The following is a 12,672-nucleotide window of genomic DNA, read 5'->3' on the forward strand; positions in this document are numbered from 1 at the left end:
TACAGTGCAGTAGTTCGGTAAAAAGAGGCCTCCATCTAGCAGGCAAAATACTTGCTATGCAAGCTTAAGGAGCAGGGTTTGGATTTCCAGCCACCAAAAACTGCTAAGCAGGTATGAGAGTCCGTCTGTTATCTCAGTGGTTAGGAGGCAGAGACAATGATTCCCCAAGCGTGCTGGCTACCTCAACTATCCAAATCAGGTACCTCCATGTTCACGTGATACTTCTGCCTTATTGTATACAGTGGAGAGTGATCCAGAAAGGTCCTGGATGTCATCCTCTGTTCATCTTATTTATTTATGTATTTATTTATTTATGGTTTTTTGAAACAGAGTTTCTCTGTGTAGCTTTGGTGCTTGTCCTGGATCTCGCTCTGTAGGCCTCGAACTCACAGAGATCTGCCTGGTTCTGCCTCCGCCTCCTGAGTGCTGGAATTAAAGGCGCGTGCCACCACCGCCCTGCCTCATCTTATTTTTTTTCCAGAAGGTTCTCACTATAGAGCTTGGGATCCCCTCCATTCATTATCCTTTTGCCTCAGTCTCTCAAGTGCTGAGACTACAGGCTTTGCCTCTGTACTTGACAGAGGGGGCTTTATGGGAAAGGGAGAGATGGGGCTGGAGAGATGGCTCAGTGATCAAGGGCACTGGCTGCTCTCCCAGAGGACCTGAGTTCAACCATATGGTGGTTCACAATCATCTATAATGAGATCAGGTGTCCTATTCTGGCCTGCAGGCTTACATGCAGCTAGAACACTCATACACATAAAAAAAAGGGGAGGTGGAATATAGGTGGTTTTGGTAGTATGAATGAAAATGGCCCCCATAGGTCATCTATTTACATGCTTGGTCCCCACTGTTTGGGAAGGATTAGGAGGTGTGGCCTTGTTGGAGGATGTTGTTTTTGAGGTTTCAAAAGCCTGCATTTTCTCAGTCAGTTCTCTCTCATCTTCCTGCTTGTCTGTTAGGATGTAAGCTCTCAGCTCCTGCGCCGTCAGCATGCCTGTCCGCCTGTGGCCATGCTCCCCGCTGTTATGGCCATGCACTCAGCCTAGGAAACTGTAAGTCCCTAATAAACTCTTCCATAAATGGACTTGGCTCTGCTTTTTTGTCACAACAATTGGAAAGTCACTAAGACACTGGGCACGGTGGCTCCTTCCTGTAATTCCAGCACCAGGAGGCTGGCACAAGAGGGTTGCCACAAATCTGAACAAGGCACACTGAGACCCTGTGTCAAAACTCAGGTAAACTGGCATACTAGCTGGTGCTTTCAATCTCAGCACTCACGAGGGAGAGGTAGGCAGATTTCTGTGGACTCCAGGCCAGTAATGGCTACATTATGACACCATATCTCAAAATAAATAAACACATAAATAAGTCATACTTGTTATCTCTAATGGTTAATCTTTACTTGTCAACTTTACTGCATCAGGAATGAACTAAGAGACAAGGCCCTGGGTACACCTGAGAGGGAATTTGTTTGTTTGTTTTGGTTTTAGATAAACTGGGAAAAGTTACCCTTGCAATGTGAAAGGTGTCTCTCAGTGATTGCCCAGGTATAAGGAAATCACAGGGAAAAGTTTTTGGTTTTGCCTTTTTGACTTCATGTCTCACTAGCAAATCCATCTATGTTGCTGCTGCTGCTGCTCTCTTCTTTGCTCACACCAGAACCCTGTATCTTTAGCCTTCCAGCATGGACTGAAGACCAGTGGTTCTCCACGATTCCTTTGGATCTTAGCAGGTTAGGATTGCTCAGACAGCGAAGCTCATGCATTAAGCAGCCACTGTTTTTCAGCCTCTCCAATATGAAGATAGACATTGTTGAATGTCTTATATTATACCAACCTAATATATCTCCTTACTTATTCCCCCCCCTCTTTATTTCTATGAGACAGGGTCCCACTATGTCTGTCTTGAAACTCACCATGTAGACCAGGCTAGACTTGAACTCACAGTTTCACAGGCCTGCTGGGATTAAAAGCATGTGTCATTATACCAGACTAAATCTCACTTATTTTATTTTTTTGGTTTTTTGAGACAGGGTTTCTTTGTGTAGCTTTGGAGCCTGTCCTGGAGCTCACTCCGTAGACCAGTTAAAGGCGTGCACCACCACTGCCAGGCTAATCTTTTTTTTTAAAACAAACAAAAAAACATAGCTGGTGCATGCACTCGGGGGTCAAAGGCAGGCAGATCTCTGTGAGTTTGAGGCCCACCTGGGCTACATAGTGAGTTCCAGGACAATTAGGATACTGTATTGAAAAACAAAACAAAAACAGTTTAAAGATGAGCTGGCTGTTTCCCAGGCTGGCCTTGAAATTCCAAACTTTCAATCCTTTGCCCCTGTCTCCTTAGTGCTAGAATTTACAGGTATCCCACATTCAGCTTCTATTTTAACCAATTAAGTTCATAGTTCAGTGCACTTACATGTATTCACATCAACTCCAGAAGGTTCTTATTTGCCCAAACCGAAACTCTGTATCTGTAACTCTCCACAATTCCTTGCTAGTGTGTCCTAGCAAGAACGGTCCTGTCTGGTGCTTCCAGGAATTAGACTAACCCAGATGCCATTAAGTGGCGATTTCTTCAGACTTGAAACATTTCTTTCTGGAGGAGGCTTATTAAGACCTGGAAGTAAAGCTGGGGGGTGGTGCATACCTTTTATCTCAGCACTTGGAGGCAGAGGAAGGAGAAGAGCTCTGTGAGTTTTGAGGCTACAGTCTGGGCTACAGAGTGAGTTCTAGGACAACTAAGGCTACAAGGCTACACAGAGAAACCCTGTCTCAACAAACAAACAAACAAACAACAACCAAAAAGGGCTGGATACAGAAATGAACTGTGGTCCCCACACCTGTGGGTCCTGTGGAGAGTATCTTGGCCTCCACAAAACATAACTGATGGGCACACACTAGGGGAATGCATTCCCTTCTCTGTTCTCATATCCACAATCTAGGGCTCCCATCTATGGCAATCATCAGGACCCCTGTGAAAGGGAATTACTCATGCGGTGGTTTCAGTGGGCTATAATTCCATTTTTATTCTTCTAATAGCTTGTGTCATGAATGCATGCATGAGGATGTAGTCCTGTGTGTACATGCATGTAAAGACCAGAAGTCAATGCTGCATGTCTTCCTCTATTCCTCTCCACCTTATTTTTTGAGGCAGGGTCTCTTACTGAACTTGGAGCACACCAGTTTGGCAGGACTAGCTGGCTGCCAAACTCCTGAGTTCTTGTATCTTTGTCCTCCTCAATGTTAGGGCTACAGTTGTGAGCTATCATGCTTTTGGGGGGTAGGTGGGTGAGGGGTGGGCTTGGAATCATCTTGGGCCTCATGCTTGTGTAGCAACTTTTCCAACTGGGCCATCTTACTGGGCCTCCTTTGAGTTATGTACAATTCTTTCCTTTTCATTGATTTATTATTCACAGGTTTGAGTCCCTATCAGTCAGGCTGGTCTCCATCTTGAGATCCCCACTGCCTCCATCCCTTCTGGGTTCCATAGGATAGATGGTGAGGTGGTGAAGGTCTATGGAGTGGTCACTGTGTACCAGGCACTGTGGTATTACTATCCTCCCCTTACCCTGTGATGGGGATGGAGCCCAAGGCTTTGTGCAAGTGAACTGCATGCTCTACCACTCAGCCATAGAATAAAGTAGGCCTGATTACGAAACTCACCTTACAGATGACTAAATTGCCTAAGTCACATAATTTCTAAATGATAAAGTCAGATTTCAAGCCCAGTTCTTTCTGAATTCATTGTCCTTACTACTACCTGCCAGTCTCTGTTGTCTCCTGGGTCCCCCAGTTGACAAGAGACAACTTCTTTTTGTAAATGTTTTTTCTCTTTTTTTAATGCTGGGGATAGATCCCAAGATTCACACCTGTCAGGCAGCTACTCCAAAGAGTTACAGCCCTAACCCAGTGGCCACAGCTTTTTTTCTTTTGGGTGTCTCTAGGTAGTCCTGGCTTTCCTGGAACTCTGTATAGATCAGGCTAGCCTTTAACTCCCAGCTGCATGCCTCCCTCCATCTCCTGAGTGCTGGGATAAATCTACACATGAGTGTCTTAATCTACACACGAAACTCCACAGTTCTTGATTACATTAGATATAATCCCACTTTTAAAAAGATTCATGAGTGTTTTGTCTACATGTATGTATGTGGACCACATGCATGCCTGGTGCCCTTGGAGTTCAGAAGATGGCATAGGGTCCCTTCAAACTGAAGTTATACAGATGGTTGTAAGTTGCCATGTGGATGCTGGGAATCAAACCTGGGTCTGCTGGAAGAGCAGCCAATGCCAATGCTCTTAATCATTCAGTGTTCTCTCCAGCCCTCAAGATCCTGCTTTTTTTTTTTTTTTTTTTTTTTTGAGACTGGGTCTTTCTATGTAGCCCTGGCTGTCCTGGAAATCATTATGCAGAACAGGATGGCCTCAAACTAACAGATCCCCTCGCCTACTCTTCCCAAGTACTGGATTTAGAGGCATATGCCACCATATCTGTCCCACTATTGATGTGGTAGAGGTTAACCTTAGGGTCTTGTTCTTGGCCTGCCTTCATGTCCACCTCTGTGCCCCCACTCTCCAAGTACCAGGATTACAGGTATGTATAAATCATGTCCAGTCTTTATGAATTGAACCCAGGGTCTTGCATTCTAGGAGAGCAGTCTGCCAACTGAGCACATCACCAGCCTGTCCTGTAAGTTTTAAGAAGGCACCTCGCCACTCGCCAGGCGGTGGTGGTGCAGGCCTTTAATCCCAGTACTCGGGAGGCAGAGCCAGGCGGATCTCTGTGAGTTTGAGGCCAGCCTGGACTACCAAGTGAGTTCCAGGAAAAGGCGCAAAGCTACACAGAGAAACCCTGTCTCGAAAATCCAAAAAAAAAAAAAAAAAAAAAAAAAAAAAGGTACCTCAAGTCACATGTGGTAACCTACACCTATCATTATAGCACTCGAGGACTGCAACTGGAAGACTGCATGTTCAAAGCTAGCCTGGACATTTAATGAGACATGTTTCAAAGTGAAAATCAGAAACACTTTGACTTGGGGGTCGGGAGGTAGCTGGCTCAGCAGCAGAATATTTCCCTAGTTGAGCCGAGCCCTGGCTTCAATTTCTAGGTACTGTATGTATTTTTTTGGCCCATTAGTTTGCCTGAACTAGGTTTGAAGATCACAAGACAAAATTTATTAGAGCTGCTTCATAGGATCATCAGTTCTAGATGTTTGTTCATTTTTCAGAGTTAGTTCTTTCATTCTGCCACGTGGCTCTGGAAATCTGGTCTTCAGGTTTGGTGGCAATCACCTTATCCAGCTGAGCCACCTCACCAGCCTCAATTCTAGTCTCTCTCCCTCTCTCTCTGTTTCTTCCAGAAAGCATCTCTCTGTGTAGCCCTGGGTGACTTGGAACTTGCTCCATAGACCAGACTGGTCTGGAATGCAGAGACCCACCTGCCTGCCTCTGCCTCCTGAGTGCTGGGATTAAAAGCATGCGTGTCCAACCCCCCAGCTAATTCTAGTTTCTCAAACTATTCTCTTGGAAGTAAAACATCTGCAAAAACTGAGGAAGTCCAGATGAATGGCAAAACAGGGTAAGATTGAAATACGAGAAAATATGGCCTGATGAGAAGGTTCAGCAGGTGTAGAAACAAACTGCTAAGCCTGACCTCTCCAGATTGTCCTCTGACCGCCACACCTGGGCCATAGGCATACAAGTTCACACACACGCTTATACATACCAACAGAGACACATGAAATAAATGTAATTAAAAAAACAAATCTGAGAAAAAAAAATTTATTTTCCTGGCAGTGCTGGTGACTGAATTTAAGGTCTCAGGAATAGTAGGCAAGCCCACTACCCATCCAACTGGGAATGGCTTGAAAGTTTCCCTTAGTGTCACTTAGAACCTTGCCATGTTCCCTTGCTTTCAGGATGCTAAACAGAGACATCCTATTTTGAGGAATCTAAAAGCGTGGTCCCTGCTTTCTGCTGGGAAATTAGGCTGCCTTACACACTGGACTTCCTAAGACCATTTCCTCACTTTCTTCTAGTGTTACATTCATTGTCTTTAGCACTTAACATTTTTGTCTTCTCCCATATTTACATTACTTTTAAGGTACTACATAACATAGTCTTTTATTAAGCTCATCCGTTAGAGAGGGTTGGAAATACCCCCAAAGGATCTTGGAAGTTTCAGGCAGATTCAGAAAAATAGTTCTCAAGGCTTCTTTTTTGAGAGTGGTACCTAGCAAGGATGTGTAGACACGTGAAGGGCAAAAATGCATGAGGGGTCTAGTCCTGGATAGCCTTCCACTAGCTGTGGCTTTCCCCCCGTTTTTGTAATATTTTCGTAGTCCAAATTTTTCCTTTTGAATCAGATCTTTCAGAGAAAATGGAAAGGACTCGCAGTGTGACTTTGGGAAAGGAATCGCTCCTTTCGAAAAGGCGATGATGGGAATGCAGTGTGCTTCTACCCCGAAACACAGCAGGTGCCTGGCGGATTTAATAGGGTTCTAACGATCAACCTGCGCGGGCAAAACTCAAGCGCTGCGACCGTGTCTTTTGCTCCTTCATGGAGCAGCGCCCGAGCTCCGACTGCGCAGAGACCCAGCCCAAGCACCTTCTCCCGCAAATGTCCACCGACTGAAAATACGTTCTAAGTCTACCCCCTGGACCCCCCTTCTTCGAAACCTCCCCTTTAAAGGGAGCCACCGAGTGACGCCGGGGGGGAGTTTGCGGAAGCGCCTACCGCGTTGGGCCCTTGGGCGGATCCCGTGATGGGAGTTGGCACCGCCCCCGGCGCGGCTTTTCCCCCATTGTGTGAGCGGCAAGGGCGAGGCCCCGCCCCCGCCCCGCCCCGCCCGAGGACCGGCCCCGCCCCTCTTTGCTCCCCCCCCCCGCCCCCATCTTGGCTCATTTCCGGCCGCCGCCGCTACCGCTATCCTGTAAGGAGGATTCGGCAGAAGCAAGAAACAACAGCCGCCATCTTGTTTGTGTGATAGGCTGGGGGGGAAGAGAGAGAGAGGAGAGAGAGCGAGAGGGACCGGGCGAGAGTAGGGCAAGCGGGACGCCCGGCTGAGTGCGAACTGCGGGAGAGAGGGAGTGCGGAGAGGGGACCGGGCCCGGAGAGCAGCGGCCGCGGTCGAGACAGTGGCCGGGGGGCCCGGGGCGCACGGGCTGAGGCGACCCCCAGCCCCCTCCTGCCCCGCACACACCCCCACCGCGGCCCGGGCCGGCGTCGACGCCTAAGCGGCGGCGGCGGCGGGGGCGGGGGGGAGAGAGAGAGAGACCATTACATAACCCCGCGCCCCGCGGCGTCTCTGCCCGCCGTCCAAGGCGGCCCCGAGCCGAGCCCCGGGGGGGGCGGGAGCTCCCGGCACCTGGCTGCCGGGGGTGGGGTGGGGGGGTGAGGGCCGGAGAGCAGCAGCCGCCGCGGCCGTACTTTTCATTTCTCTCCCGCGGGCTTGCGGGCGGAGGCGGAGAGCGCGGCGCGCGGGGAGGCCGCGTCGGTGGGCTCGGCGTCAGCGCGGGCTTGCGGCCGGCCGGCCGGGGGCGGCCCTACTCGGCCCGGCCCCCCTGGCCCTCCGGGCCGGCGAGCTCCACGCTCGGCGTCGTCGTCGCCGCCGCGCCTCCGCCGTCCGCTGCGCGATGTGAGGCGGCCGCGGCGCCAGTCTGGCTCTCGGCTCGGGTGAGCTCAGTGCGGCCATTAGGGGCCGGTGCGGCGGCGGCAGCGGCAGCGGCGGCGGCGCGGAGCGCAGCGGCGGCAGCAGCAGCAGCAGCAGCAGCAGGAGGAGGAGGAGGAGGAGGGCGGCTCGCAGGGTGGGGGCGCAGGCCCGGGAGGGGGCACCGGGAAGAGGTGTCTCTGGTCGCCTCCTCCTCTCCCCCTTTTTCGCCCCCGCCTCCTTGTGGCGATGAGAAGGAGGAGGACAGCGCCGAGGAGGAAGAAGCTGATGGCGGCGGCGGCGGAGCTCCGAGAGACCTCGGCTGGGCCAGGGCCCGCCGTGGCGGGCTGGGGACTGCGTTTGTAGAGCTGCGAGTTCCCGAGAATTCGCCGCAGCGGACGTGCTCGTCGGATCAGTGTTGGCTGTGCCCTCCTCCTCCGGGCCCGGCTTAGGCCCGGCCCCTCGCACTTGCCGCTACCATTTCTGTTGAGTCCGCATCCCTCTCCGGCCACCGCAACCAGGCGAAGAGAAAAAGGAACTTCCCCCAACCCCCCCCCCCCCTTGGGTGGCGGCGGAGCTCCCGAGCCCACCCTTAGGAGCGGGGCGGGGACCCCGGGCCGAAGAAGAGATTTCCTCAGGATTCTCGTTTTTCCTCGGCTGTATCTCCGAAAGAATTAAAAATGGCCGAGAATGTGGTGGAACCGGGGCCGCCTTCAGCCAAGCGGCCTAAACTCTCATCTCCGGCCCTCTCGGCGTCGGCCAGCGATGGCACAGGTTAGTCTCGGGACTCCCGGCCTTCCACCTTTCCCCTCGTCTTTTCTGCTAGTTGCATCTCTGTTTTTTTTGGTATTTCTGTGTATCTCTTCCCTGTTCCCTCGGCCCGTGTTTAATTTTAAAGGTGTTTGAATGGGCTGGTTGAAGACGTCCAGTGAGTGGCTCAACCATTTTCTTTGCCTTCTGATACATTCATTGCAACACTATGTCATGTCACATCGTTGTGTGTTCTGGAATTAGGAGCTCGGAAGTGGGTTGCTGCATGGACCTTTATTGTTGGCCCCTTGCAATTTAATTTGGGGAATGCCGGTACAATTGTGTGTAAGGACTTTCATGCACTTCTAGTTTTTTGTGTTTTTTTTTTTTTTTTTTTTTTTTTTTTAAACTGGCGAGTGAGGGATTTCAAATCTTTCTCCCCTATTGCACTTTGTTCTCCTTCTCTGCTTTCCACTTTAAAAATTTTTTGTTCTGTGCAGCAGATTTTCTGTTGAGGAATAGGAGTGGAAGAAAAATCTTAGGGGTGTGTGTGTGTGATCCAGGATTTTAAGTGTAACATGAAGTTTAACACAATACTGTTCTTTGGTCTCCTCACTCCAATTTTGCCTTAAGAACCAGTATGGAACACAGTTCATTTTATGTGTATTCGTTGTGAAACGGAAAATGTCTCAAAGTCAATCTTCAGGTGGGGAGACCTGAGGCATTTTCTTTACACTTGGTTGTCACTTTCTTATTTAGGAAGAAAGAGAAAGATAAAGCTTTTCTGGAATTTGGTACTTAGAAATGGAGATTAGAAGTTGAAATTTCGAGTCCGAGTCATGAACTTCATAAAGTGATTGTTCAAGTTTAAAAATATGTAGTAGGTTTTGTGCATGCTTTATTTTTTTGACTTTTGCTATTTCAGTTTACAAGATCAAGGAATTCTTTTCACTCTGCCCCTTTGTTAGGAGAAATGCAGGGAGACTTTCCATCATCCCATTCTTGTTTTCTGCTTACTGTTAGTTCGGTGTTACTATTCTGATGGTCACCGACCTGGTTCTCTTTTTGCTGTCTGAGTTGTTTGAGAGGCCAGGATAATGAAAAAGAATAATGGCTGGTCATCTGACAGTCCACAAGATGTTCCCCCTTACTACAACCATCTCTGTAACTCAGAGAACAGGCTCAACGTCATCTCCCCGTCTGCCAGTGAGAGTGCATAATGGAGTTAAATGTACCCTGTAAGTTTGTGGAGAACTTGTTGGCCATGTTTCTGAGTAGGACTTATATTAAAGCAGGAAAATAAGATAGAGCAAGTGCTTTACTTTGCTTCTAGAAGGTGTGTTATGTGACCCATGAGTTTGTTAGCCTGTACAATTGGGAAGGACGATTCTTGCAGTTTTCTCAAAGGCTCTAACTTTAGTTCACATGAACATTCAGCTGTAAAGTTTTGTAGTCTTAGAGGATTTTTTAAAAAATTATGTCTTCAGAATTCATCCGAATAGACATTCTTTGGTAGGTATAGAGAATGTCTATAGAAATTCTCCTATGAATTTTTGTTTCCCCACCCCCACCCCCTACCCATGTAATAAATGTAGTTCTGTAACATATTCACACACGGTACCATATTTGACCTAGCCAGTAACACGAAATACCATATGGACAACTTTTTAAATGAATTATTTTGAAAAATCCTAGTTTAAGTGGCTTAGTCTTGAAGTTCTATTCAAACATTTCTGTTCAGTTAGACTACTGTATTCTCTATGTCTGGTCTGTGTACTTAGCTAACTTGTATTAATTTTCCTGGTTTAAAAGCAAAACTTGCTTTGCATGTCTTTGAATACAATTACTGGAGTCTTTTTTTTTTTTTTTTTTTTCTTATCTTTTTTTTTTTTTGGTTTGTTTCATTGTGTAGACCTGGATGTCCTGGAACTGAGATCCACCTGCCTCTGCCTCCCAAGAGCTGGAATTAAAGGCCTGTGCCACCACTGCCCTGCTCCAATTACTAGAGTTTTAAATATGAAAAAAAAAAAAAAATCAACACTGAAATTGATTTATTCTTGGTACTAAAATTTTATATTAATAATAGTAACTTTTCTCTAAAAGTTGTATTGAGAGTTAATTTTTTGCTCTTCTTGAATTTTTTCCAGTAGTTTTTTGGTTTTGGTTTTGTTTTTGGAGGTAGGGTCTTTCTATGTGTCTCTGACTGTCATGGAACTTTCAGTGTATACCAGATTGGCCTCAAACTCACAAAGAACCTCCTGCCTCTGCCTCCTGAGTGTTGGGATTAAAGGCCTATGCCACAATGCCAGGCTTGTTTTGTTTTTTTTAAATTAAAAAAAAAATAATTGTTTTACATGCCTTGGTGTTTTGCTATGGGTGTCAGGTCCCCTGGAACTGTAGTTACAGACAGTTGTGAACTGCCATGTGGATTCTGGGAATTGAACCTGGGTCCTCTGGAGGAGCAGCCAGTGCTCTTCACTGCCAAGCCCTCTCCAGCCCATTGTTTTTTTTAATTGGACACAGGGTATCACTGCATAGCCCTGCCTGGCCTGGGATTTAGAGAGATCCGCCTGCCTCTGCCTCCCCACTGGTGGGATTAAAGGTCTATGTCACCAAACCCAGTGCACGTACAATTTAAACTGTATAGGCCTCTGTTTGATTTTGTTCTGGCAGGGCTAGAGGAGTGAGTACAGAGAAATTCTGCCCCTTCCTGAATTTACCATGAAGGGCACCATTACACTTGGATAGTTATTTGCATCCAGGAACAGATGTGATGGTAAAACTTTAAGTGTCTGTATTTTGAGCTGGTCAAAATTCTGGACTCTACACACTTTTAAACAGTAAATTAGCCAGCCTGGTCTACAGAGCAAGTTTCAGGACAGCCAGGGCTACACAGGGAACCCCTGTGTGTGTCGTTGGGGAGACGACACACACAGATGACAAACAAACAAACAAGTTAATTAGGCTTGTAAAATTGTATTGTAAGATCAAGAGTATTTGATTGCCTTTTCTTTAAATGAAAGCAACTAGGTCCAGTGAGCTGTAAACTGAAGTATTACAAAATAGATAAGTATTTACACACAACTTCTGAATTTTGTCTTTTTTTTTTTTTTTTTTTCCAAGACAGGATTTCTCTGTGTAACAGCTTAAGCTGTCCTGGAATTCCCTATGTAGACCAGGTGGACCTCAAACTCACCAAGATCTCCCTTCCTTTGCCTTCCTCATGCTGGGGCTAAAGGTGGGATCTACCTTCTCCACCCCATTCTTGAATTTCTAAGGTTAGGTACTAATGTAGAATTAAGAGGACCCTAGGTACATTGTGAAATTGCAAGATTGATTCCAATGACTTGATAGAGGTTCACATTTTGTGTTAAAATGGGAAAAAATAAAAGCACTTGTTTGTTTGTTTGTTTTTGTTTTTGTACTTTTATGTTTGTATTTCAATATTTGCATTTGATCGATTAAAAATTGTATTCAGGCCAGTCAAGGTGGCACATGCCTTTAATCCCAACATTGGGAGGCAGAGGCAGTCGGATCTCCATTTGAGGCCACTCGAATAGTCTACAAAGTGAGTTCCAAGACAGCCAGGGCCATACAGAGAAAAACCCTGTCTCCCTAAATGACCCCCTCCCCCTAAAAAAAATTCAGTTTGGTATGGTTGCACAAAACTGTGAAATGCACTTTTTATTTATTCATTTATTTGATTTTTTTTTTTTCCTTTGGAGACAGGGTTTCTCTCTGTGTGTTTTGGTGCCTGTCCTGAATCTCGAACTCACAGAGATCTGCCTGGCATTGCCTCTTGAGTGCTGGGATTAAAGGTGTGCACCACCACCGGCTGGCCGAAATGTAACTTTTAATTAATTAATTAGTGTGTGTTTTTGTTTTTGTTTTGAGATAGGGTCTCACTGTGTAGCTCTGGCAGCCCTATGTAGACCAGACTGGCTTCAAAGAAATCTTTTTCTGCTTCTTTGTGCCCTGTTTGAAACGTAACTTTGTTCTGCCCTTTCTCCTCTAAAAGATCATGAAAGCTGTTTGTAAACTTTTTTTTTTCTTTTTGTAAAATTGGCCACAGAAATTAATAGATAAGTTTTTGAATACTTACTGAACTGATTTTTGCTGATCTTAAGAGACGACAGTGATGAAGGTGTCCCTCTCATCCTCCCAGCCCCCAGTTTTTGAGAACAAGATTTCTCTGTGTAGCCCTGGCTGTCCTGGAACTTGCTCTGTAGACCAGGCTGAACTCAGAGATCCACCTGAGGAGGGTGACTTTTTTT

The 12,672-nt window shown here is 46.9% G+C and overlaps 1 protein-coding gene across 2 annotated transcripts in view; it reads left to right on the top strand.

Moving 5' to 3' along the window:
• Positions 1-8,239: 8,239 nt before the first annotated feature.
• The window catches only part of Ep300 (EP300 lysine acetyltransferase), a 71,299-nt gene continuing 66,866 nt past the window's right edge, over positions 8,240-12,672 (top strand). For both annotated transcript variants that reach the window (XM_006980188.4, XM_076556394.1), the window contains exon 1: positions 8,240-8,422. In XM_006980188.4, coding sequence (XP_006980250.2) covers positions 8,329-8,422 — 94 coding nt within the window. In that variant the 5' untranslated portion in view covers positions 8,240-8,328. The remainder of the gene's footprint in view (positions 8,423-12,672) is intronic.

This window comes from Peromyscus maniculatus, chromosome 20 (assembly GCF_049852395.1).
Source record: "Peromyscus maniculatus bairdii isolate BWxNUB_F1_BW_parent chromosome 20, HU_Pman_BW_mat_3.1, whole genome shotgun sequence".
Taxonomy (NCBI): Eukaryota; Metazoa; Chordata; class Mammalia; order Rodentia; family Cricetidae; genus Peromyscus; species Peromyscus maniculatus.